Below are 27,855 nucleotides of genomic sequence, written 5' to 3' on the forward strand. Positions count from 1 at the left end.
AGTGCTCTCCTACTCCGCCTTCATCGGAGGAGTCTTAGGGCTTTGCTGGGGAGGGATGTTATAACCCGCACAAGACCCGCTGGGTCAGACCAATTAGTCTCCCTGTGAGTCTCATTGAGTACAAACCTCCCGTTGAGGGGTGGGGGCCTTGTCAGCGGGACCATGGACACTATGTATAAAAGATCGGCCTAGTAGGAGCCAGGGAGAGAGTAGTCCCGACTGTGACCTGTGTACAACATGTAAAAAGTTTCTTCAATAAACAGTTTCTCCTAGCCTCTCCTGTGGACTCCTCTGTGGACACAATGTAGAGATATAACCGGTTTCTTGGGGTGGAAGTTAGGAGAGATTGAATAACTATGGTGTTGATGCCACTATCACTAAACTGGAGAACCCCCAAAATTTCCCAATGAAGAGGTCAGCTCATCAGTAAAGGAGGGAATAGTAACAGGAAATAATCTGTTAAAGAAAATGGTTGAAAGCAAGCAGAAACTCATTATCTTTTTTTATGAAAGTATCACTGCAGTGGATCTGCAGCTAAATGCACGGCCAAGTGAGGACATGAACCATACAAACCAAGGAAGGTCAAAGGTTCAATCTATAGTCTGTCTTGAGGTAACTTATCTCCGTCAAGGCAATAGACAGCTGGTCCCAATGCCCCTGAGCTACAAAGAGGAAGAAAACTAGCCAAGGTTTTTGCTCCAGATTGCTATCCAGTAATCACTAGCAGGAATGTGTACATGCGTGTGGATGTCAGCTGATGGTAGGATTGGGTTGAGCTTCAATCGTGGTCAAAAGGTCTGACAACACTCACTATCTTGACTTGCGCAGAGAATAGCTGCTTTAAGTAAAGTATTCTAAATGTGGCTGGCATCTGTTGGAAAAGCAAAAATTATTCTAACAATTTTTAACCCTGATTTCAAATGCAATTTTTACAAGCATTGTCTGATGTCTTGTAAGGTTGGGCTTGTACGGCTGCGGTAAAGCATTGATTTGTACCCATTGGATTTCTTCCTGGTTTTTGCTTTGGATTCCAGCAAGAATCACTGGATAATCGAGCAGGAACCTTGATTTTATTTTTACCACTACTCCCCTCTTGACCCACTTCAAAACACCTCCTCCCCCCGACCCTGGCCTGTTGAGCCTCTTCAGTGGCCAATTAATGGTTGTTACAGGGATTTCACCTGTGGCGGGTGGAGACCTTCGCTTTGCAGGAAGCCTGGCAGTTTTGTTGCACGCACCGGTGTCGGGCAAGGTTAGGATCCCTTTGCAAGCCCTCTGGGACCATTGGCACAGTGGTTAGCATTGCTGCCTCAGTGGCAGGGGCCCAGGTTCAATTGCGGCCTTAGGTCACTATCTGTGTGGAGTTTCCAAGTGCTCCTTGTGTCTGCGTGGATTTCCTCTGGGTGCTCCAGTTTCCTCCCACAGTCCAAAGATGTGCATGTTAGGTGCATTGGCCATGCTAAATTGGCTCTTGGGTTAGTTGGGGTTACGGGGATAGGGTGGGGGAGTGGGCCTAGGAAGGGAGCGCTTTCAGAGAGTCAGTGCAGACTTAATGGGCCGATTGGCCTTCTGCATTCTAATAATTCTATGGGGTTACGGGGATAGAAGCGGATATTGGGATCAGGTAGGGTCTCTTTCAGAGGGTTAGTGCAGACTTAATGCGTCAAATGGCCTCCTGCACTGTAGGGATTCAATGGAGGCACTGCCTCAAAAAGTTAACCCCCTCCCCCACCCTTAACCCTCCTGTTCCAACTGAGGTGGGAGTGAACTCTGTTTCTAGTTCCACTACTCCATGGTCATGAAAATATATTTCTCCAGCTAGCTACATGGCCAAGTAGATGTGCTTTATCTATGAATCTCAGAATGACCACTCAATGCCAAGGTCTCTTCACTAAACAACAGAATTTAAGACACATTATAAAACCAGACTTGCAAGTAGAAAGGCAAAGCTTATTCTATTATGAAATATGAAGGTATCTCTAACACAACAAAAAAAGATAAGAAAAACAAACAGCAGAATTCTACCAAAAGGTTAAAAGTCAGTGTCTCAAGGGAAACGGATAGACTGTGGAGTCCTTGAAATGGTGCTCTGGTTATATGGGGGTTGGTTTTGCATCACTGATCTGCGAGACAATTGATGACTCTTGCACTACTTTTCAGGTGGACTTGAAGAAAAGTCAGACAGTTGGCTTTCAGAATGTAGAGAGTTCAGAGCAAATTTCATTCACTTTCTACTTTGGAACTGGGTCAAGAGCCTCCGAGCTGGTGTGTTCTTTACCAAAGCAGTTGGCCTTTTTTTTCCCGTCCACCAAAGCAAAACCAAAAGCCGCTTTTTGAACACCGTTTTTCACACACACAAAGCTACAAACCACCACGTTGCCCTATTGTAAACAGTCCACCAAGTTTCCAGCCTTTTTAAAACTGCTTAATTACCTTTCTCGTGTAAAATTCTGTCTTTTCCTGGAACCGTAGCAACTAGAGTCCTTATAATAACCCTCTGAGTAATAGTGTCATTTAATAAAAAACACCAATTCTTCAAAAATGTTCTTAGTCATAGAAATATAAAATAGGAGCATGAGTGGCCATTTGGGCCTCCGATCCTGCTCTGCCATTCATTATGATCATGGCAGATCATCAAACTCAATAGCCTGACCCCGACTTCTTCACCCCCCCCATATCCCCTTTGCCCCAAATACTATAAATAAGTGCTTCTTGAAAACATACAATGTTTTGGCCTCAACTACTTTGTGGTAATGAATTCCACAAGCTGACCACTCTCTGGGTGAAGAAAGTTCTCCTCATCTCTGTCCGAAATGGTCTACACCATATCCTCAGACTGTGCCCCTGGTTCTGGTCATCTCCACCATCACCATCGGGAACATTCTCCTTGCATCTACGCTGTCTAGCCGTCTTAGAATTTTACAGATTTTTATGTCCCCCTCATTCTCTTGAACTCCAACGAATTCAATCTTAACCGACTCAATCTCTACTCGTGCTTCAGTCCTGCCATCCCAGGAATCAGTCTGGTAAACCTTCTCTGCACTCCCTCTAGAGCAAGAACATCCTTCCTCAGATGTGGAGACCAAAACTGCACACAATATTCCAGGTGCGGCCTCACCAAGGCCCTGTATCATTGCAGCAAGGCATCCCTGCTCCTGCACCCGAAACCTCTTGCTATGAAGACCAACATACATTTGCTGCCTTTACTGCTTGCTGCACCTGCATGCTTACCTTTAGCGACTGGTGTACAACAACACCCAGGTCTTGTTGCACATTCCCCCCTCCTGAATTATGGTCATTCAGATAATCTGCCTTCCTGTTTTTGCTACCAAAGTGGATAACCTCACATTTATCCAAATTTTACTGCATCTGCCATTCACTCAACTTGTCCAAATCACGCTGAAGGATTTCTGCAACCTCCTCACTGCTCACCCTCCCACCCAGCTTTGTGTCACCTGCAAATTTGGAGATATGATTCCCCTTTCATAAACCCATGCTGATTCTGTCCGATCCTGCCACTGTTTTCCAAGTGCTCTGCTATAAAATCTTTGATAATGGATTCTAGAATTTTCCCCACGACCGAGGTCAGGCTTACTGGTCTATAATTCCCTGTTTTCTCTCTTACTTCCCTTTTTTAAAAAATAGTGGAGTTACAGTAGCTGTCCTCCAATCTGTAGGAACTGTTCCAGAGTCTATGGAATCTTGGAAGATGACCACCAATGTATTCACTATTTCCCGGTCCACTTAAGTACTCGGGGATGAGATTATCAGGCCCTGGGGATTTATTTGCCTTCAATCCCATCAATTTCCCCAACATCATTTCTCTCTTACTGATCTCCTTCCAGTTTCTCCCTCTCACTAAACCCTGTGTTCCCCAACATTTCTGATATCGTATTTGTGTTCTTCTTTGTGAAGATAGAACCAAAGTATGTATTTAGTTGGTCAGCCATTTCTTTATTCCCCATTATAAATTTCCGTTTCTGACTGTAAGGGACCTACATTTGTCTTCACTAATCTTTTTCTTTTCACATTCCTATAGAAACATTTACAGTCCGCTTTATGCTCCCTGCAAGCTTACTCTCGCACTCTAATTTTCCCCTCCTTAATCAATCGCTTGGTCCTCCTTTGCTGAATTCTAAACTGCTTCCAATCCTCAGGTCTGTTGTTTTTCTTGGCCAATTTGTATGCTTCTTCCTAATTTCCCTTGTAAGCCATGGTTTGGCTACTTTTTCTGTTTTACCTTCGCGCCAGATAGTGTAAACCATTGCTGCAGTTGTCCCTTGCGCTCCTTGAATGTTTGGCATTGCCAACTGTCCTTGAAGTAGAACCATTTTCTGTGATTAAAATGTTTGACACTTCCCACTTCCTCTTGATTTTGAGGCAACCTACCTATCCATCAAAAAGGCCCAGCCGGGAGGCACTGAAGTCAATTGTAGTTTAATGGAGATGAGAAAATATCAGCCATGATTGAATGGCAGAGCGGAGCAGACCTGATGGGCCGAGTGACCTAATTCTGCTCCTATGTCTTATGGTAGTGTTCTATAGTGGCCTACCTGAGGTCGTTTTACTCGGCACAGGCAGAGATTGAACTTTCACCTTCTATCTCTGTATTAGCTACTCATTGGATGTACCTGTTGAGTCACTCGGGGAGACCAATATTAATCTAATGACAAAAATATTCAAAAGCTTTAGGTATGAGCCTAAGAAGTATGAAGTTGGAAGGACGTGGGCATATCTCCCAGAGGTGATTTGGGGATTTCACACTCTAATCACATTCCTGAGTCGACACAAAGTTGAATCTATATGCTGTTATGTAGTGAGCGGTCTTCCCAACATGGTTTGATGCACATCCTGATCTAGCAGCTCTCTGTGACAGGCAATGCCACACAGCTCTGTGCCATTTTGACAAGTCTTTGTTACCCATTTTAAAAAAAGCTCCATCTATTTGCTAAGCGTGCATAGTGAATTTGTATTTTAATATTTATTAAAACTGGCTCAACAGATTTTGTTTAATTCTGTTCTGTATCAGTATAGATATCATGAATTCAAACCAATAGAATCAGTATTTTAGGAGATTCTAATGACAAATATTCAATTTAAAACGCCAGATTGCTTTTGTTCTTCAGACATTTGTTTGTGATTTGAATGCAGAGCTGTGTACATTCAAAACAACAGTTTGGAGTCACTTGCTGTGTGAAGTATTTCAAACAGACACAACATTTTTAATAATCCGCACAGTGTATTTTAAACTAAAACTGAGCTCCGGTAGATTTGCATTGCTGGTCATTTAAACAAGGTCAAGTTTTGTATTTCTGTGCTTTGGCCACTGGACACGGTGAAGGGGCAATGGGGCTTATTGTCAGATGCATGGCTTGTGGTTGCAAGTCGCTCAGTTACACCTCAAAGGGCGAGTTAGTGACAGAGGCCAGCTTCTTGGCCATGACAGATATTTGGAAGCAACTGTGTAATCTTGACCTTTTTGGCACGCACAAACTATGTGATGTGCCATCAATGAACACACGACGAGTAGTGAACGTAACTGAGGCTTCAATAAGCTAAACAGAAAGCCTCCTGGCCTCTGATCCCAAACTGGGGCAGGGGCAGACACCAGCCACCTTTATACTGAGCCCGAGGGGAGGCGGAGCCATAAGGCAGTGGTTTACCACATTACATTTAATACAGTAGCAGTTTACCACAATACACATATATGTGGTAAACCACTGTATTGTATTGTACTGTTACATGCCTGGGCTTGTCCCTGCTGAGTCCGAACTGTAGCCACCTAAAATGGCTGATTCCTTATTAATTTGGCCAAAACCCGATTTTAAAATGGCTAACCGAAAAGGCTGATGGGAAAAGCAGCCAACAGGACACAAACGGACAGCTGCAGACAGAATAGCGTATTCGGCTCTGGGGAAGTCGGCCCAGATCGATACGCAAGACTATTAGCATCACATCAACCCAAACATCTGCAGTTTAGTCGGCTATCCCCGGGAACAATTGCAACATATTAGCAATTGAATGCCGGGCCAGACCTGTCGGCGCCTGCAGTGGCCGAAACAAAGACAGGTGAACGACCACCCCCCCGATCGAGGAATTGCCCCATTATTGGAGCATATCGAACCCAGTGATTGGGAACAAGTCCAATCACTTAGGACTCAGGGTCAAGGGCCGCCCCGAGAGGCGGGAAGCCCCTGGGCCCTATAAAGTGAGGGGCCAAGTTCAGATCTCGCTCGCTCTCCCTTCTTCACCTGCTTCTTCTTCACCGCCTTCGCAAGAACCTTCAGCAAAGAACCGTAAGTTTGACTCCAGCGATCGCTACCCGATAAAGACTCCTAGCCGTCAACCCATATCAGCGTTTTTGAATCCCACGGGCCAGATCCGATTTGATAAGCCATTCGTTTCCCTGACCTGGTGGGCCCTCCCTAAAGTTAAGTATTGGCCAGTAGTGGTAGGTTTCGATATAGATGGTAGGATTATTGTGTAAGCATTAGTTGTTGTATATAATAAATGACCGTTAATTGCAATCTTACTAAGCGGTGTGCTGACTTATTAATCATAACTCGAGCTTGAACCACGTGGCGGTATCAGAAAGATACCTGGCGACTCGTGAGCAAAGGTGACATAATCAGAGCTAATAAACTAAGGCTAAAAAGAGCAACAGAAGCACTGTTGTATATAATCTGTGTATTGTGGTAAACTGCCACTGTATTATATGTAATATGGTAAACTACTGCCTGCTGGCTCCGCCTCCCCCCGGGCTCAGTATAAAGGTGGCTAGTCTCCGCCGCTGCCTCAGTTCGGGATCCGAGACCAGGAGGCTTTCTGTTTAGTCTATTAAAGCCTCAGTTACGTTCACCACTCGTCGTGTGTTCATTTATGGCACATCAATTTAATAAACTAAACATCTAAGATTAATTCATCGCTCAAGCCTGATCGCCTGGAGCTGGGCCCACAGGCAGCTGACGCCACTGCAACATTCGAGCACTGGCTAAGCTGCTTCGAAGCGTCCCTCGGATCCTACACCGAAGACTTCACCGGCCTCCAAAAGAAGCAGATCCTCCACGCATGGGTGAGCCCGCAAGTCTTTCTTCTCATCAGCGACGCCCCCCCGTAAACTGAGGCGATAGTGCTGCTGAAGGGACACTGTTAAGTCTGTGAACTAGGTATATGCTAGGCACCGTCTTGCCACGAGATGACAACGTCCTGGGGAATCACTAGCAGAATTCCTGCGTGCCTTGCGGGTACTCTGCCGGACCTGTGACTGCCAGGCGGTATAGGCTACCCAACACACGGAGCTGTTGGTCAGGGACGCTAATGTCGCAGGCTAAAATTAAACTACATCCGCCAGCGATTGCTAGAAGGGGGTACACGCGGCCTCCCAGAGACAGTGCAGCTCTCAAACTCGCTCGAGGTGGCCTTCCAGAACATGGAGGCCTACACCTCTGACCGCGCGGCGACTTTGTGGGCGCAGCCATCACCCGACTCTAGTGCGGCGCAAGCCTGTGCCGCGCAGCAGCCCGCCAACGCCGGAAGCCCGAAGTGCTACCTTTGCAGCCAGGGTAAGCATCCCAGACAACGCTGCCCTGCACGGAACGCGACTTGCAACGGGTGTGGGAGGAAGGGCCACTTTGTGAATGTCTGCCAGGCCCGATCTCTTCCGAAAACTCCTAGGCCCAGCAGCGCTGCCTGCTGCCTGCCGGGGCCGCCCCCAGCTGCTGCGCCACCCACCATGTGCAACCTGTGGGCGCCGCATCTTCGATTTCACCCGTCACGTGCGACCAATGGGGGCCGCCATCTTTGATGCCATCCCCAATGCCACTCTGGGAGCCCTGCTCACCCGGTCGTACGTTGGCCGCCGCCACCTCCGACCGGCCTACCCATCGCCTTCCGAAGCTCGCCTCCATCACGCTCGACCAGTCTCTGCCTCATCACTTCACAAAATCTACGATGACCGTCCGGATCAACGGGCACAAGACAGCCTGCTTTTTCGACTCTGGGAGCACAGGCAGCTTCATACACCCAGATACGGTAAGGCGCTGCTCCCTCCCAATTTTACCCGCGACCCAGAAAATCTCCCTGGCTTCCGGATCACATTCAGTAGCAATCCGGGGGTACTGTGTCGCGACCCTTACCGTACAAGGCGTAGAGTACACTAACTTTAAACTCTACGTCCTTCCCCATCTCTGCCTTGCCCTATTACTGGGGCTCGACTTCTAGTTCCACCTCTAAAGCCTTACTTTAAAGTTCGGTGGACCCCTGCCCCCCCCCTCATCGTCTGTAGCCTCGCAACCCTTGAGGTCGCCCCACCCTCGCTGTTCGCTAACCTCACCCCGGACTGTAAGCCCGTCGCTACTAGGAGCAGACGATACCGTGCCCGGGACAGGGCATTTATCTGGTCTAACGACTCCTACGAGAGGGGATCATTGAGGCTAGTACCAGCCCCTGGAGGGCCCAAGTGGGTGGTCTTCAAGACTGGCGAGAAGCACCGGATGGTCATCGACTACAGTCAGACCATCAACCGGTACATGCAGCTCGATGCGTACCCCCTCCCCCGCATATCTGACATGGTCAATCAGATTGCACAGTATCGAGTCTTCTCCACAGTTGACTTGAAGTCCGCATACCACCAGCTCCCTATCTGCCCGGAGGACCACCAATACACTGCCTTCGAGGCAGATGGCCGCCTCTACCACCTCCTCAGGGTCCCTCTCGGTGTCACCAATGGGGTCTCGGTCTTCCAACGAGAAATGGACCAAATGGTTGACCAGTACGGGCTGCGGGCCACATTCCCGTACTTAGATAATGTCACCATCTGCGGCCATGACCAGCAGGACCATGACGAAAACCTCCGGCACTTCCTCCACACCACTAAACTCCTGAACCTCACCTATAAGGAATAATGTGTTTTCCGCACAACCCGCCTAGCCATCCTTGGCTACGTTGTGGAAAACGGAGTCCTCGGGCCCGACCCCGACCGCATGCGCCCCCTCCTGGAACTCCCCCTCCCCCACTGACCCAAGGCCCTGAAGAGATGCCTGGGGTTCTTCTCCTACTATGCCCAGTGGGTCCCCAATTATGCGGACAAGGCCCATCCACTTATTAAGTCCACCGTTTTTCCCCTGACGGCTGAGGCCCGCCTGCCTTCAACCGCATCAAGGCAGATATTGCCAAAGCCACGATGCACACTGTGGACGAGTCCATTCCGTTCCAGGTGGAGAGCAATGCGTCGGACTTTGCTCTGGCCGCTACCTTCAACCAGGCGGGCAGGCCCGTGGCTTTCTTCTCCCGTACCCTCCATGCCTCCGAAATTCGACACTCCTCCATCGAAAAGGAAGCCCGAGCCATTGTAGAAGCTGTGCAACATTGGAGGCATTACCTGGATGACAGGCGATTCACTTTCCTCACTGACCAACGGTCGGTTGCCTTCATGTTTAACAATACACAGCGGGGCACAATCCAGAACGACAAGATTCTGAGGTGGAGGATCGAGCTCTCCACCTACAACTACGATATCTTGTATCGACCTGGGATGTTCAATGAGCCCCTAGATGCCCTATCCCGCGGTACATGTGCCAGCGCACAAGTAGACCGACTCCGGGCCCTCCACAGTGACCTCTGTCAACCGGGGTCACCCGTATTTTTCACTTTATCAAGGCTCGCAACCTGCCTCACTCCATCGAGGAGGTCAGGACCGTGACCGGGGACTGCCAGATCTGCGCGGAGTGCAAACCGCACTTTTATCGGCCAGACAGAGCGCACCTCGTAAAGGCCTCTTGCCCCTTTGAGCGCCTCAGCATCGATTTCAAAGGGCCCCTACCCTCCACTGACCGTAACACGTACTTCCTCAACATTGTTGACGAATACTCAAGATTCCCCTTTGCCATCCCATGCCCCGACATGATGCCTGCCACCATCATCAAGGCCCTACACAGTCTTTTCACCTTGTTCGGGTTCCCCACCTACATCCACAGCGATCGGGGTTCCTCCTTCATGAGCGATGAGTTGCGTCAGTTCCTGCTCAGCAAGGGCATCGCCTCCAGTAGGCCGACCAGCTACAACCCCCCGGGCAATGGACAGGTAGAGAGGGAGAACGCGACGGTCTGGAAGGCCGTCCTCCTGGCCCTACAGTCTAGACGTCTCCCAGTCTCCCGCTGGCAGGAGGTCCTCTCCGATTATCCCCACTCCATCCGGTCACTCCTGTGCACTGCCACCAACGAGACCCCTCGAGCGTATGTTTGCCTTCCCCAGGAAGTCCACCTCCGGGGTCTCGCTCACGTCCTGGCTGACAGTCCCAGGGCCCGTCCTCCTCAGGAAGCATGCGAGGAGCCATAAAGCAGATCACCTCGTCGAGACGGTCATACTCCTCTATGCCAATCCACAATATGCCTATGTGCCACATCGTGACGGGCAACAGGACACCGTCTCCCCCCGGGATTTGGCAGGTTCCCCAGCGACCATCACCACCACTCCCGATCCTACATTGTCTCCCTCCACCACTACCCAGCTACTTCAAGGTCTGGCACCCACAGGCCCACCGGCGGCCATCACCACCACCCACTGCCCACACACTGCCCCCTCCCTCCACTGACTCAACTACTGGGTGAAGAAGAGGACGACACGCTACCGGACGCCCAGGTCTCGACACCGGTGCCCACACCACAGCTGGGACTGAGGCGATCATGGCGGAAAGTCAAGGCCCCCCACAGACTTGATCTTTAAGTCCACTTCCCCCCCCCCACTCGGTATAAAGGTGGCTAGCCTCCGTCGCTGCCTCGGTTTGGGATCCGAGGCCAGGAGTTTAGTTTATTAAAGCCTCTGTTACGTTCACCACTCCTCCGGTTCATTGATGGCATATCAGTATACTACAGTGGTTTACCACGCTGTTTTATAGAAAGGCCTAAAGAAGAGCAAACCCCCACCCCCCAAAGAAGAGGGCTGAGGATGAGATAAAATAATTAGAAAAAAAAAATCGCGCACACCGCGGTGCAAAGTATTGGATCGAGCTTGTGCCCACATGCAAGTCAAAACATTCCCAAACAGGTGTCAAAGCCACAGCAACTCTTCGCGCGCGGCTCTTGTGCTCTGCTTACTTGCAAAACGTGGATGCTTCTAAGGGTTTGAAATACCGAGTACAACTGTGCAAAGTGCACTCGCTGACTCTGCGTTTTTGGAAAGTAAAGTCTTGTGTGTTTGACTTTGGTTCTTGTTTAATTCGCTTTGGCGATGGGGGCGGGGGGCAGGAAAGGCCGAGCAGGCCCTGAACAGGGGGCTCTGCCTTGTGCAGTGTGTGTATTTTATTATTATTTTTGCAGAGCCGCCAACATTACACTCCCTCCCCTCCCTCTCCGGCAGTCGGTGCATTTTGGAGTCTGATCTTGGGCAGGAACAATCCCTGACCTTTGTCGAGGGGGCAGGGCGGGGAGGGGATGGAGCGAGTGAGCATGCTCGCTGGCGGCCCAGAGGCAGCCGCCCCCACCCCCATGTCATACCAGGCATAGCCGGCATGTCTGTGCAGTTGGAACTTGCAGCGGGGCTGTGAGGGGAGCTGCCTCGTCTCGTCTCCCTCGCCGTCGAGCCTTCTCGACCATGAAGAGCCCGCTTTTAAGAGTCTCGGGCCTGTGAGGGAGGGAAGGGGGGGGAGGGGAAAGTACGACAAAAATATATATATATATAAACACCTACATTGTGGGTACAAATAGAAAACTTTTTTTTCGCTTCCGGCCGCGTTCAAAGTTTTGCGTGCCGGTTACGATATATTTATTATTTTTTTTTTTTTAAAAAAGATTGGGATCTGAAAGGCTGGGGCCTGTGGAGAGCGGGGGGGGAGGGAGAGAGGCGCTGAGGGAAGGCAGTTAGCGCGCTGTCCTGGTGAAGCAAACAGCTGGCCTTTTTGCTGCCCGGTAAATGCTACTAAAGAACATGGACCTGTTGAACTATCAGTACTTGGACAAGATGAGCAACAATATCGGCATCCTTTGCTTCGAAGGTAAAAACTCCCAACTTCTTTTGCTCTACAATATACCCTCCCCTCCCTTCAGATTGTTAAATACGTTGCTGATAAGGTTGTGTATCGCGTGGATATATATATATATAGATTTATCTTTAACTTGGCCTGTCATTTTTTAAAAAACAATGGTTCACCTTTCTTTGTTTGTCACACTCGCAGTGTCCAGTGTCTACCCCCCCCCCCCCCCCCCGGCTCCCAGATTTGCAGCAACGCTAACAAAGAAAATTAGCTGCCTGTCTGAGGAGCCATGTTGTACTTGCACAGCCTGCACTCTTTGTTTAGCTTATCATTTCCTGTATAGGTCTGAGAAAGTTCTGACATTGAAGGATGCGCCACTTCCCTCAAATGCTGGAGGAAGACAATGGTCGAGCCGATTTCCAATATATCCTCCACTTTTTTTTGTCCAGACCGTAGTTGCACCTTTAGTTATTTCGTGTTTGTTGTTTATTTGTACGCCAGTATTTTGTGCTCTTGGGGTCTTCATTAATGATCAAAGATGAACACCCACACACCAGTGTAGCTTTTGGTCTGCCTGTATTGTTAAACTCCTCTTGTTATGCAGATTAAAGGAGTGGTAATGGCTTGATTTTTGGATTCTAAAAGCTTTAGGGGTTTAAGATTGATTGGCAAGTATTTCATAAACCACATTTGATGCAGTACTATCCATGCTAGTGCTACAAAATCAAATCAGACTGCATATTTTTGGGACTTCATTCATTAAAAATGTAAAACAGCGAATTGCTAGGGGGGTGGTTGGTCCCTGTATTTGACCTGTAGATTCAGATTATGTTGCGAGATCCTAAGCCATCTTGTGCTTGTACACTAGCTTTATCAGCTTCAAGTTTTAAAGCTGAATCTGTTAATTAGTTACTATTGTAACAGCCTGAACACAAGTAAAAGTTTGAACAGCGGGCAGCCAAGGAAAGCAGCATTTCTGTTTTAAATGATTAACTTACAAATGACTTTTTAAGAAAGTGACAGGAAGCTTGATTTCTTCCTTGGATTCATTTTGCCATTTAATTTCCCATTCTAGTACTGTAGTTTTCAGTGGGTGAAGTTGAACACCTCGTGGAGACAAAGGACTAATAGTTTTCTAAGCTACTTTTATTTTGAACTTTACCCAGTTTTGATTTCCCCTTCATTTGCCCGAACATTTTTTCAGAAAAATACAGTGGAACATTTTGGGATTTTCCATGAATAAAAATAGACCCATAATTCTTTGCAAGTGTTACAACCATTTTAAAAACATGCAAAAATGCAAGGTAAACACAGTAATGTTTCCATCAGAATCTTTTTGATGCCAATAAAGTAAGTAAAGTTTCCTTTATCCAAATGTTTTTGTGAGATTCAGCATAAAATGGAAGTCCATTTAGGGTCCAACCCATTCTGATGGTTTATTATTTTATTCATTTTATGATTGACAGTTCCATTCTGGTCTGTACAGAGTTTAGATCATAGAATCATAGAATCTACATGCAGAAGTAGGCCATTCGGCCCATCGAGTCTGCACCGGCTCTTGGAAAGAGCACCCTACCCAAACTCACACCTTCACACTACCCCCATAACCCAGTAACCCCATCCAACACTAAGGGCAATTTTGGACACCAAGGGCAATTTATCATGGTCAATCCACCTAACCTGCACAATCCACCTAACCTGCACATCTTTGGACTGTGGGAGTGTACATGAAATTAGTGGAACATCAGTTAACCACATCTGTTTTCCAATTTTCGGCTGCTTGGGCATACTAATTTAGTTTGAAATTGTTAAGAGTTTTAATGCAACTTACTTATGCCAAACAAATTGCAGTTTGGCAAACTTGCTGTTGTAGACTCCTGGAAACTCTTGAATAATGATCAAAGACCAAAGCAAACTTTTTAATGGTGGGAATCAGGCATTTAATGCACACATTTTACTCTTAATCTTTTTATGAAGTTTCAGAATGTATGGTTCCGCTTTACTGGCTGCCTCTGTGTTAGCAGCTGTTGTGACCTGGAAGCAATCCTGTTCAGCAAACAGTAATTCAGCCACATTAATGGCAATGCCAGAGGTCACTTGGGTTGGTCCACACATAATTGGCATAAAGAATTGTACATGTGTTGGCTTTTTGCTCGCCACCTAACAGGAAAAAAATCATACATTTGTAAAATTGATTTTGAATTTAAATTGCATTCTTAGACACTAATGTTTAAAATGCTTTTATCAATCCCTACATTCACTGCTGCTCTCAATCTCCTTCATTGTATGTTTTGTATGGTATTATGCCAGCTTTCTTCTTCCTTTATTTTAATTTAATTTATTTTGAATACATTACCTATGTGACTGTCATTTCCGTTGGAGACCCTCCGAGATACAATAATGAATTATAATTAATGTATATTGTTATTTATGGAAGCAAGATCTACAAATTCAAACTGTTGCAGCAATATTTTGTATATAACTGGCATTAAATGCTTCCCTGTCTGTAGTTCCTGGATTTTTGGTTAGCAGGGAAAAGATAAAAAATTTATAATATTCAAGCAATTTGAATGTTTTGGGCTCTCCATGGTCAGTTGGAGTTTGCACCATTACACATCAAAGAATGTTCGTTGTGAGACATGATGCGTTTAAAATAGATTTATGTCCATTTTGATTTATTAATCAAAGATAGGTGAGCCCCAAAATTGGGGACCCAGAAAAAAAATCATAATTGACCTGAATTTCTGTGAATTTTGATTGGTGCCCATTTTAATTCTGATATTCGGGATTCCATGTGATCTGTATACTGAGAATGCAGGCATTCAGAAGCCCATTACATAATCTGAGGCAAAAGCACTGAGGTGAAAAGGCTATGTAGCAGAACCATTCTGTACCAGCTGCCTACTCTGGTGCACCGTGTCAAATGACAAGACACTTGATACTTGGTGAATTTTGAGCTTCAACATCTGCATCTTATTTTTTCTGTGAAAATGATGTTTGTTGAGCTCATTGAAACGAGTGAAGATAGTTGAAGCATAATGCGTACAGTAGTAGATTTGTTATTCCTTAACTTGCTGTTAATTCTACTCTGCAAAATAATGCATTGATGTAATTCCCTGTGGTGGGGGTAGATTCCCTCGGTGGTGATTTTCATTTGTTTAGTTTGAGTGTCCAGATGGCTAAAACAACAGGAGGTATCCTTTTGTGATCTACGCTCCTTCTGTATCTCTCTCCTTGGCCTTGAACTGCGGTTACTAGGATGTAGAAACCAAACAATAAACATTGAATTTTAGCAGCTGCCCTTTGGGTATTTCCTGAACTTGGAACAGAACTGGAGCTCAAGTTCTGGCTCATTGAGCAGAAACATAATTAATACTTTGCCAATACAATAATTGATCATCTTAATGGAAAGTGCCTCTCCTGATTAACTTGTGATTTCTGAAAATGTCACTTAACAAAATTGATGTTGAAAATCGTATTCCTAAACCTTTTGTGGTGACAGCCAAAAAGGAGTTGGCTGGGTAAAAACGTAGTGTGAAAGTATTCCAGAGCTCCAAGGGAGGGGTGAGAAAGACTCTACATTTTAAAAAGGAAGGGTGGCCAAACATATAGAGTGACATCTGTAACTGGAAGTCTGGTATATATTATAATGCTATAAGCAATAATATAATGGCATAAGCAATAAACAATTTTCTGTTGGAAATTAAAAGAAATTGCAATTATAGTTTCACATTCTGAAATGCAACATTCAATTAAACTGCAGGTTGCATTGTGTTTACCCCATTGTACATCCCAGTTTTTCAGTTGCTTAACTGATATCCTAAGAAAGTTTATGTTAACTGTCCTACCTGGTGAAGTGGTCATGGCTTGGAGGTGTGTAGAGAAAGTGTGAGTGGCTGTATATTTTTGGGGGTGGGAGGAGGAGAGCGGTCAAACTAACCCTTTCTATCAGAGTTAAGCAACTACATTTCTTCTGATGTGCCAAATTCTTAGTGCCATTATTTTTTCAATGTCAGTTGCGAGTTCCAGCTTGAGATTTGTTGAGGAGAATGTGAATCTGAATCCAGAGCAGTTTTTACTTTACACTCCCATCAAACTAACTGAAACATGGATATATTAATGTACCTTCATAACATGCCTACATTGGGAAATGTGAAGCATACCGATAAAATTTAGTCTCTTTGACTATCTGACTAATATTTACCTCTCAACTAACACCTAAAATAGATTATCTGATCATTTATTTATTTGTGCCTATGGAACCTTTCACCATTCCTCCATTATAATGGTGACTTCATTTGCTAAAAAAGAGCTTTAATGCAGGTCTTCGGTTTTGTTTTTGAAATTTTGAAACTGTTGTTAATGCATTTATGTAACCCAAGTATAATTCTTGTGTAAGCCTTTTTTGGTTTGATGCTACTTTAAACATATTTTATTTTATCTTTTGTTTACTGCATATTATTTTGGCGGGAAGCAAAATCCACTTAAGCCAGAGGGATCCTATCCTGGAAAACCTGATCTGCAACATTATGCAAACTGACTTGACGTTTTTATGTTCACTGCTTCATCTCCCTGCAAAGGGATAACAGGAGAGGTCATTTTTGGTGCTATCGGCAGTGATCTGAGCTGTGTTTTTCAGTTCCAACAAACCTGGAACAGATTTAAATGGAATAGACCAGAGGCAGGGCAGAAATAAAAAGACTGGAAGTGCAAACAACAGTGAGCTTTGTTAAACTACAACTGAAATGAAGACTGAAAATTTACTCATGCATAAGCCTGTAGAATTTCCATCTGTTTTGCATGAGAACAATTTCTCATTATATTTTGATTTGAGACCAAATGCAGATATTACACTGTTCTTTGGCTGCTGGGCCAGGATTCACAGTTTAAGTGTGCTGTTGCATCAAACAACTGGTTAAGAATGTGATTAAAATCAAACTCCGCAGCCTTGTCTCCATAATTGTGGCAGGGAAATTTAAAGTAGCCAGATGGTCAGTCTTAACCTAAAATTGGCCGCCAAACAGCAAAACATTACTGTAACGTTGAAAACGAGATCTGGCTGGACTGTTTGTGCCAAAATACCAACCATGTTTGTGTTATTTGTACATAAATAATCCTTAATTGATTATGTAAATATCTCCTAATTTTACAGTCATTTTTAGTTATTTTGAAGATTTCATGGGGATTTGTTCAGTTTAAAAACTCTCAACTCAACCCTTTAACAAAGGCATTTTGTTTTTGGTTTTGAATTCGCAAAATCTCACTCAGCTTTTCTTTTGTTACAATTTAATGTTCACCTTAAAGGTTGGATAATTTTATTTGATGGTAATGTTAACTTGATTAGTTACTAATCATTACCATACATCATATTTCAATGAATGTTTTAAGAGTTTTCTATTTTAAAAATGATTGCACCAAGAGACACACTTCCTTTTTATGTGGCAGTGACTGGTGGAGTGGTTCCCATGCAGGAAAATGGGTCAGGATATAGAACTTAGCAGCTGCAGATATAAATAGTCCTGAACCAAATTATTCTATAAATTCTATATGCATATTTAATTAAAATATGATACAATTTCTCGCTATGATATAGAAGTGAGGACATCTGGCGTGCTTTGCAGCTATATTTTTCCATTGCTTTCCGTGGTATCTTTTGAAGGCTATCACAGTAACTGTGGTCTGCCCAGATTAAATCATATGGAGCTGACTGAGAATGCTGACAGTTCCTTTCTACTCTTTCTACCCGCCTGCCCCCATCCCCCCTTTCTGCTGAATACAGCCAAAATGTTGGCTGCAGCTGAGCATGTGCAAATCTGCAGTATTTATTAAAAATAGGATTTGGAAAAGACATAAATTATTGTAATGCATATAATGTGGCTGTGGAAGAAGCAACTTGTTCAGGAAAAAATATATTGTACTGGACTCTATGCTCTGCATTCAGAAACATTTATTTTGCTTTGTATGGCTACAGTTGAAGGTTGACTTAACTGAATAAAGAATTTAACAAATCAAAATTATTGCTGCAATAGATACCTTGTACATGTGTGTTTGGAGTTGCTAGCGCTGTTGGTCAGTTAATGCAGCGATGCCAAACTATTGCCCTAGTGCCACATGTGGCAATCTCATCGATGTCCAGTTTGTGCTTTTCATATTTGCCTGTTTTGATATTTTTATCTTAAAAGGTTGGAATATTCATAAAAAGCTTTGGTGCTTCATTAGTTGGATAAATCATCGATTGGAACACTTAGATTTTTCCGGATGTGGCTATTAATATGATTTAATATGATTTAAACTGGATATTTGCCCTTGTTGGGCACCTCTGCGCTAATATGTTGAATGTCGCAAAAGCTATTGGTTTCAATTTAGTATAATGCATTGCCTAGGTTTTACTCCTCTTCTGTCTTAAATGTTTGTTACCCATTTTGGGATTATCATAACTCACGCAAACATTTTATTTCATTTGATTTAACCACTGTAACCTGATTATTATACCTCAAATTTACTTCTGAAGTTTCAACAAGTCCCATTTTATGTTCATTTAATGCTTTGATAGGTCCTGTCTGGCACATTTTTATTTTTGTAGCTTTTTCACATCTGTTGGTGGGGGGGAGAACTTCCTTCCTGGGGAGCAGAAGTAACTTGGCAAACATCAGGTTAAAGTTCCATGGGGAGGAGGGGTGGAAATTCTATACATAGCTGTTCAGCTGGGCAAGGGAATACATGTAATTGAATTTTTCTGCCTCAAATGAATAAGCAGTCAGGAAGGAAAAATTGGAAATGCATCAAAATGTTGCCTGGTAATGAGACTGATGACTCGTAAAAAGTCACATGAATATCTTGCATGTGGAATGTGTAGTATCTGGTTCTAGAAGACAAAAACTAAATTAAATTTATTCAAACTGCTGCTGAAGCTTTTTTTTTAAATCTAGGTTTGTCAGAGCGTTTCTTGCCAAAATTATGATGTCATTTGGTTGCCATGGAGCGCGGTTAGACTGGAGGAGACAACCCAGCCAGTAAAATAGGACATTTGTTTGGTGAACTGCGCTGTGGTTTCCCTTCACTGAATGCAATGGGGAAAACTATCAACAATAAATCTCTTGAATGTTCAGCTCGTTTTTTTTTTTGTAGCTTAAGGAAGAGGTGTGGGCCTTGTCGCAGACTTGGTACATGCTCTTATTTTTCCCATGTAGGTAGGGTGTGTGAGCTTGTTTGAGTTTGGTTTTTATGCCTACGTACATATACTGTAGAACATTAACAGTGTCCAATAAACTCGTAAAGTTTAGTTTGGCAAGCTGATTTTCCCTCTGCCACAGCTCTTACTGCGCGGAAAGAAAAACAACGTTTCCCACAACAGCACTTGAGTTATATATTTCATTGCAGTAACACAAAGTAGCAAATTTTATGCAGAATGGCGCGTTTGGTTACCCCTTTATGATAAATTTAAGAGTGCGAATACGAAGATGTTGAATTAAATGTGATGTATTTTATCTTTTAATGTGCAGCATTTTTTTAACTGTCTTCTCCTAGCTAGATGATATTTGCAACCTGCTATAAGAAGGATGATGTTTGAGAGGAATAATTTTGTAAAATGTTTAATCCATAGGTGAAGCAGCACTAAGGAGTGACGGTAGGATGCAATCAATCCCAGTGTCCTCTGCACTCACCAACCATCGCACAGGACCTCCGCCCATCAGCCCCAACAAGAGGAAGTACAGTGGGGACCAGGGAGGTGAAGATATGGAAAGTGAGAATGAACATGCCTCTAAAACAAGCAGGTTATATGTTCAAGTGTAAGTATTTGTTGACGAGCAGCATTCCATGTTCTGGAAACTCGGAATTCTTTGGGCTACATCAGTTACAAAAGATGGAACTGGTTGGAATGGATTAACCAGCCTGAATGAAGAGCAGATTCAGCAACAATTAGGATCCACATTTTTAGTAAGCTCTAGTATCTGCACACATTTTTAATTGGGTCCTTCTGCTGATTTTACTGAGTAAAGGTTCCAGCAGGAAAATGGCTTGGGGCCAAAAAAAACCTATTGACTAAATAGTATACTTATCCAAATACTGCCTATACATAAACCACTATCCGTCATGTCTAAAAAAAAGTGTCTAGTGCATTCAAACTCCATCTGTCAAAATTGTTGTCTCAAAGATTACAATTTTAACTTTCTAGTGTAAAACAGAATTGTGTAATACAACCTTTTTTTTGCCTTGTGGGGGTGATGGAGAGGGATATGAAATATATTGTCCTCCGAAATCTTTGTTTAATCTGCTGTTATCTGGTGGTTTATTTTTGCTCGGTCTTTCACAAATACTTTGTGCACCCTTGATTTTCTTTCAGCCTATGTAGTAAACTGTATGCCATGTTATTTCTCCCAGTTTGCAACATGGGTTTTACATGCACCATGACTCCTTCCTCAGCTTGTGACACATTGTGTTATACCCTTAATGTATAATTTAATCCTTGCCTCCCCAGCCTGTCACATGTCATTGCTTTATGGATGCTTGGTTCCCTTTCATTTTGCTTTGAACAGCTGAGTCTTTTCCTCCCTACTATTAGTCTGCAGCATTGTGATTCTTTATACACACGGTACAGTTCTTCTTTTGTGTCACGCAACTTGATCTGCACTGCTGCCACTGCACTTTGTTCACCTTTTCTACCTCCAGTACACCTATGCTGTAATATTTACTATCTATATAGGGTGCACTGCTGCAATTCACCTGGCCTACTTTGATTGTACGTCCCAACCCTTCCATCTCATCCTAATGAGAAGGATGAGCAGCAATGCTGTAGGATCACCAAGTTCCACTTCATGTCTCACCACTCCACACCATTCTCACGTAGCTACATAATGCTATTCCTTCATCTTTGCTAGCCACAAATCCTAGACTGTCCTACCTAACTAATGTGGAAGGGCCATCTCATGAACTGGAACATTCTAACGAGAAAACCCTCTGTCCCAAGAAGGGATAATCGAACAATAAATGATTTAAACTAATATCGCCTATATTCTGAGAGCAAAATAAATTTACAAAATAGTCCGAAAACGGGTTTCCTTGTACCTTTACAAATACTAGATGACTTCCACTTGTCCTTGTATTGTACCCTAGGAGAGGTAGTAGGAGTGGGTGACACTGGTTAGCACTGCTGCATCACAGCGCCAAGGACCTGGGTTTGATTACAACCTTTGGTGACTCTGGAGTTTGCACATTTCCCCCGTATCTGCGGGGGATTACCCTCGGGTGTTCCGGTTTCCTCCCACAGTCCAAAGATGTGCAGGTTAGGTGGATTGGCCATGCTAAATTGTCCATATAGAGATCAAAGCTAGGCCGGGAGATTGGGCCTGGGTGGGGTGCTCTTTCGGAGGGACAGCACAGACCTGATGGGCCAAATGGCGGCCTCCTGCACTAGTGATTCCATGATACCCCTCACAGCTCCCTGCCACCACTTCCACCCCCACAATTCCTAAGGGCCTTTGTATGGGAAAGTTTTTGTTACCCTTAGAAAAGTATTTTGGGGTGGCCGGTGGTGCAGCGGTTAGCACTGCTGCCTCACGTTTTTCCCGTGTCTGCATGGGTCTCATCCCCCACAACCCAAAAAGATGTGCAGGAGGATGAATTGGCCACACTTTTATAAAAAAAAATAAAAAAAATTTTTAAATTGGGGTACTCTAAATTTATATAAAAATATATTTTGGATTTTGCTTGGTTAACAGTCATGTATACCACAGAACATGAATAAATTAGCTTTTATGTACCTACCAATGTTATTTGTACGTTAACCAGACCTATCGTAAAAGATGCATTTATTAGAATCTGAATTGGGTTCAAGAAAATGGAAAAAGCAGAAGAGTTAGTTTTCAGCTTACTGTGTCAGAATGTAGCCTTCTGCTAGCCAATGAATGGAATTTTCCACACATGATTTTATATGCTGACTTATCCAGAGAAAAAGGCATTCTGGGTTTTCTTTTAAGTGGTATTATGCAATAAGAGCTAATTTGTTATTTGCTTTTGAATTTATTTGAGCTGATTTTTAATCTTTTATCTCTTTCCCCCTCCCGCCGCCCCAAGCTGCCTGCCCATCTTGGCTCATTTTCCATACTAATTTCTGAAGTTTGCTACTGCGTCAGTTATTCGTGTATTTGGATAGAGTGTGAGGCGTTTCCGCCTGGGGATAGGCCAGGGGAAGAATTTAGGTCAACCATAGCCTTGCATGATATTGAAGAAGTTTCAGTGTTAGTTAAGAAGTTAACTAATGAAAACCGTAGTTTCTTTGGCTCAGTGTACTTGCAGCAGTACATCCTGGAGATAGTAAATGCTGCAAGCACAGTTGCATAGCACTACACCTTTCAAATTAGAATAGAGTCGAATCCCTGATCTGTGTTGAAATTATTATTCTTAAGCTTGATAGGGCTCAATTGGCATTAGTGTTTGTGAGCTAAGTATTGGGAGGTGGGGGGAGAGGAATCAACTTTGGTTCCCACTCCAGATCACCACGCCAGTTATCCATGGGGAAAGTGCAAGTTTGTGGATATCTGTGATGGCCCTAACAGTTACTGAGTCGAATAATGGCTACTGCATACAGTTCCACAGGTGGCCACAGCAATCCTCTGGTATCTAGGCGAATAACATGAAATCAGAAATAAAAATAAATTGGATCTAAAAATTATCCTGAGTGTTGATGCTGCTTTCCTCTAGTCTCTATTTCACTTCATAACATAGAAGGTGAAAGTACTGATATTAGTTTGTCAGTACTGTAGCACTGTTTACTACAAGAGTTATAGAACTCATTTTAATACAGATGTTTTTTCTGAACAAAGCCATTCTCTAAGCTATTTTAATCAAATAATGAATAGTGAAGCAGTTTTGTTTTTGGAAATACAATGGCTACAATTCCTTAATGGGAAATTACAAGCTTTTAAAAATATAAATGAATACCCAATTGAGGGGCAATTTTAGCGTGGGCAGTCCACTTAGTGTGTGCATGTTTGGGTTGTTGAGACCCACACAGACACTGGGAGAATGTGCAAACTCCATGCAGACAGTGACCTGGGGCCGGGATCGAACCTAGGTCCTCAGCGCCATGAGATAGCAGTGCTGCCTTTACAATTTTTCAATAGGACAACCAATTTTCTCTAAATCTGGGGAATTATCCAGATACCTTGTGTACTTTTATTACTGCTTCTATTTAGTTTTGTTTGTAGGATATCTGGCATAAGCTCTTCCAATTGATGTGTATAAAACCCAGGTTGGAAGTGAGCCATACAGACCTGGACAATCTTATGATTAATCCCTAATGTGCACCGAGTCAGCAGATAATCGGTTGGGTGGTGACGCATAATTGCTTTTGGTTAAATCGCTGGCGTGGGGGGTGGGGGTGGGAAGGGGGGTCGAAGGGGGGGGGGGGGGGGCAGCGAGGGGCTCTAGCGTGGTGGTGGAATTCTTTATTTCTACCTCAGCTGGAAGGTGCTTGTGTGAGGCCAGCTTTGGTCTTTGTTATGACATTCACTTGGGTTGAACATCCTGCTGTCACTCATTAGAAGGTACGAAGGCCGCTGAAGCCCATGACGATGCATCCCTGCAAGAACGATTATACGATTGAGGTAGAGAAAAACAAAGGTTTTTTTTCATGCCTACCTAATAACAAACTTGCCTACTACAGTTGAATTTTTAAACAAACTAGCATGGAAGATGGTTTTGCTAAATCGGATATCTAGTTGGCACAGTGGTTAGCACTGCTGCCTCAGCACCAGGGACCCGGGTTCAATTCAGGCCTTGGGTGACTGAGTGGAGTTTGCATGTTCTCCCTGTGTCTCTGTGGGTTTCCGCCGGGTGCTCCGCTTTATCCCACAATCCAAATATGTCGAGGTTAGGTGGATTGGCCATGCTAAATTGCCCCTTTCATGTCCAGGGTGGTGCAGGTTATGTGGGGTTACGGGGATGGGGGTGGGGGAGTGGACCTGAATAGGTGCCCTTTCAAAGGGTTGGTGCAAACCCAATGGGCCGAATGGCCTCCTACATTGTAGGGAATCTATGATATATGGTAGTGCTTTTTTAACTTCTCTTGAAATGGGTATCATAAGATCAGAGGATGTGGGTTTGTTACCCTTTGGAGGTGCCACCAATATCCAGGTTTCCAATTAATGGATAGGGGAAGCAAGTGGCAAGTTGCTGCAACTCGCTTGCAGTTGTTTTGTTCTAACTAGGGATGACTTGTAGGTCTGCCTGCCTGTTCTCCTCCTTGGTTTGGGAGTGCAGGGGAAGCAACTACAAGACAATTTTGAAGTGGTGGTGAGAGGCAGAAAGTAATCAAATATGTATTTGCATTCTTGTAGATGGAACTAAAGGAATTCCTTGTACATGAAGTCTACAATAGTTGATTAGGTTGTGGTGTATATCTTTTGGTTGGTATAGCTTTGTCTGTTGCAAATCCACCCTTCAAAGAAGAAAGTGTGTGAAATGTAGGGTGTCGTTGCCATAATCTCTTGGAGAACTGATTGTGCTTCAATGACAGAAGAAATGTAAACAGAACGTAAATTGCAATCCCAGGAGCTTCTATTAAGGTGTTAGTTGAACCATTGAGACGAGGAATGTCCCAGGTTCTGTCTACTGTGCTGATCTCTGGAGAGTGGAGTTAGCAGACTGAAGATTCCTCTTCCCTGAATGAACAAAACAATTTTTTTTTCCCCCAAAATTGGAACCAAGAGCAGGCATTGAGCCAGCCCTGTTTATCATATGAACTTGAGTCATGATGCTGCTTTGCGTCTTGATACAAATATATTGACATACTGAACTGCAAATACACGAAAACCTAGCGAAGTCTGTACCCAACAAGTGGTTTGGGAGACAAAGGAAAAATGTGGTCCTCACTGCAGTCAGAACACCACAACTATCTCATCTGGTTGTCATGTTGACTGACTTTGCGTGGCTGGGTCAGAATTTTAGTACAAGTAGCATAAACTAAAAGTACCTGATCGAATGAGTGAAAATATCCTTTTAAGATTGTGTGTTTTTTTAAATAAATACTAACCAGTGACTCTAAGTTTGTAATGTAACTCAAGGATTAGATGGCTGGAAACAACTCACACAGTTTAATACCATCTAAATATCTTGTTGGTGGGGGGGCGGGGAAGAGAGGGAGGTTACATGTCAAATACCTCCCAACTTGAGTCTTTTCGGGACTTCCGGTGACGGCGGGCGGGAGGCGGCCGAACAATGGAGGGCTCCCGTTCGGGAACGGCATTTTCGGGGCTTTAAGCCCGGTCCCAGGGTCCACGGAGGCGGCAAAAGCAGGAAGAAACAGTAAAGGCACAGTGAAGAAGAATGTCGAGGGTAAGCAAAAAATTGTCTGTAAAGAAAACAGCTGAAGGTCCGTCGGGGAGTGGAAAGGTCACCAAGGAAAATGGAGGCTAGAGCACCAGTGGAGGCCGCATTGCTTACGGCTGAAGAAATAACTAAGGTGATGGCTGCGGAATTCGAAAGGCAGTTTACAAGATACATGGAGACAATGAGGAAGGAGATGAGAGAGGTTTTGAATGCGCTGGTGGAGGAGGCGATTTCCCCGGTGATGACGGCGGTGGCGAGCGCAGTGGCGGAGGTGCGAGAGCAAGGGGAGGCGCTGAAGGAAGTGGAGGAGGCGTTATTGCAGCACGGTGATCAACTTGCCTCGATGGGGAAGGAGATGCGGAAGGTGATGGACATTAACAAGGATCTGCGAGGAAAAATGGAAGACCTGGAAAACAGATCCAGGCGACAGAATTTGAGGATTGTGGGGCTGCCCGAAGGAGTTGAAGGACCAAGGCCGATTGAGTATTTTGCCGCGATGCTGGCGAAACTATTGGGGGAGGGGGAGGATCCCTCCCGATATGAACTGGATCAGGCTCATCGGTTGTGGAGGCCTGTACCAATGGCGAGTGAGCTGCCAAGGGTAGTGACTCCGTGCTTCCGTAGGTACAGTGTGAAGGAGAAGGTCCTGAGCTGAGCCAAGCAGAAGCGGGTGGTACAGTGGGCTGGAGCTGGTATACGTGTATACCAGGACTTTACGGTGGAGCTGGCGAGGAGGCGGGCTGCCTTCAACCGGGTGAAGAAGGCACTGTACATTAGCAAGGTACAGTGCGGCATTGTATATCATTGTATAAGGAGTTTTACAAGAGGCAGTGGACGGGAGGAGTTTGAGACTGGGAGGGGGGGGGGGGGGGGGTGTGTACAACTCTTGGGTATCATGTACGGTACTCTTTCAGAGATTGGATGGCGTTGAGTGTAGGGGGGTGGGGGGGGGGGGGGGGGGAGTGGACTCTATAGGTCAATGGTGACCATGGGCGGTCCCGGACTCCTTTTGCTTTTTCTCCTTTGTTTTTTGTTGCCACCGTGGGAGGGTTTGTTTTTGGATGCATATATTGACAGGTGGGCCGTTGTTTGGGGTGTTGGGAGGATGGGATCTGTGGGTGGGGTGTAAATTTTGAAGGAAAATGTGAAAATGGAAAATAAAAACATTTATTAAAAAAAAACATGAGTCTTTTCGTCTCAGATATTTAAAAATTCATCATAGTAACAAATTCAGCAGGTTTTCTCTTGATTGGCCAAAAGTGTGTCTAATCATAGCCATTTTCTCATGCCTTTTAAATAGTTCATATTGTGATCGTAGTCTGAGTGTCATCAGTGGCAAAGAAATTTCATTAGTCCAAATTATTAGCCGCAACCCTAGTAAAATCAACAGCAACCTGAGCAACCTCAAAAATACACCAAATGGCATTACCATGTGCCTCTACAACAGTACATTTTGCAATGAAATCTCTGACTTAATATGTAAACACTGACTGGTGGTCAGTCCCTTTTGAGCAGACACAGCTTGTCTCTGTTTACTGTGTGGATCGTGTTTTGAGCAGAAATAATATGTGATCAGAGCCTCTTTGAGCATCCATTTCTTTTTTGTTTTGTCTTCATAATCTTAGTTTCTTGAATTGTGCTGGCAGTTTTAGCCTTTCACCTGTTGTGTGAGCCCCTACCCCTATCATTATGCTGTCATTCAAGGTAAAGTTTCACCATAATGTTCTTATCATTCCAAATGCACTGTTTGATTTTGTCTATAATTTGGGTTAATAGTCAGATTTGAGACCTAATATATAAACTGGAAGAATCATGAACCCACAAAACCCTCAAACTATATTGTCTCCATTACCGGTCACTAAGGTGCAAGAAAGTTATTAATTGGACTTGAGCACTATACAAATTCAAGTATGTTGTATTTATGATATGTTTTTGCTATATATCTGAAATATATTTTCACTGAAAATGATTGCATAATGCAATGGGGGGGGGGGGGGGAGGTGGATGTTTTTGAAAACGATTGCCTGAAATGATATTGTACACTTCTGTTTTGAAGAGATTTAGGAAGTGGAGATTTGTAATGCAAGTTTTCAAATACTGGCTATGGACATTATAGAATAATTTTCAAGGAAACGCACAAAATGCTTTGGTAGCATTTTTCTTTTCGAGAATGGCCCCAGCCAGGGATGCAAACTTGCAAGTATGTAGCGTGCAAAGGGTTTATCAGTTTCACAGCCCAATCTGGCTGGACCGAATCGAGCACTTTTGGGTGCTGATCTCTTCTGCCAAAATTCACTTCTTCAGTATCACCCTGAATGCAAAGATAACCCCAGGTTCATTCTCTCCACCAGTGTTTCCATAAACTCTTCTCTTCCAAGGAGTTTGTGGATTACTTTATCACAAAGAGTGCGACCATTCATTCTATCCTCCTGTCCCATTCCTTCCCTCCCACTGTTCACAAAGTCAAGGATCCTTTTGTACCCAAATGCAGAATTCCCATCTTTCTGCAATTTCTCTCTTGTCTTCCCTTGGGCATTCACCAAGTTCATCTTGCTACG

At 44.4% G+C, this 27,855-nt stretch overlaps 1 protein-coding gene across 3 annotated transcripts in view; it reads left to right on the plus strand.

Moving 5' to 3' along the window:
• The window catches only part of vgll4b (vestigial-like family member 4b), a 135,503-nt gene that overhangs the window by 75,645 nt on the left and 32,003 nt on the right, over positions 1-27,855 (plus strand). For 2 of the 3 annotated variants that reach the window (XM_072472591.1, XM_072472590.1), the window contains one exon: positions 19,572-19,758. In XM_072472591.1, the coding sequence (XP_072328692.1) occupies positions 19,601-19,758 (158 nt within the window). In that variant the 5' untranslated portion in view covers positions 19,572-19,600. Of the gene's footprint in view, positions 1-11,493; positions 11,990-19,571; positions 19,759-27,855 lie in introns of those variants that run through there. The other variant, XM_072472588.1, reaches the window with a different exon arrangement.

Source organism: Scyliorhinus torazame, chromosome 13 (genome assembly GCF_047496885.1).
Source record: "Scyliorhinus torazame isolate Kashiwa2021f chromosome 13, sScyTor2.1, whole genome shotgun sequence".
Lineage (NCBI taxonomy): Eukaryota > Metazoa > Chordata > Chondrichthyes > Carcharhiniformes > Scyliorhinidae > Scyliorhinus > Scyliorhinus torazame.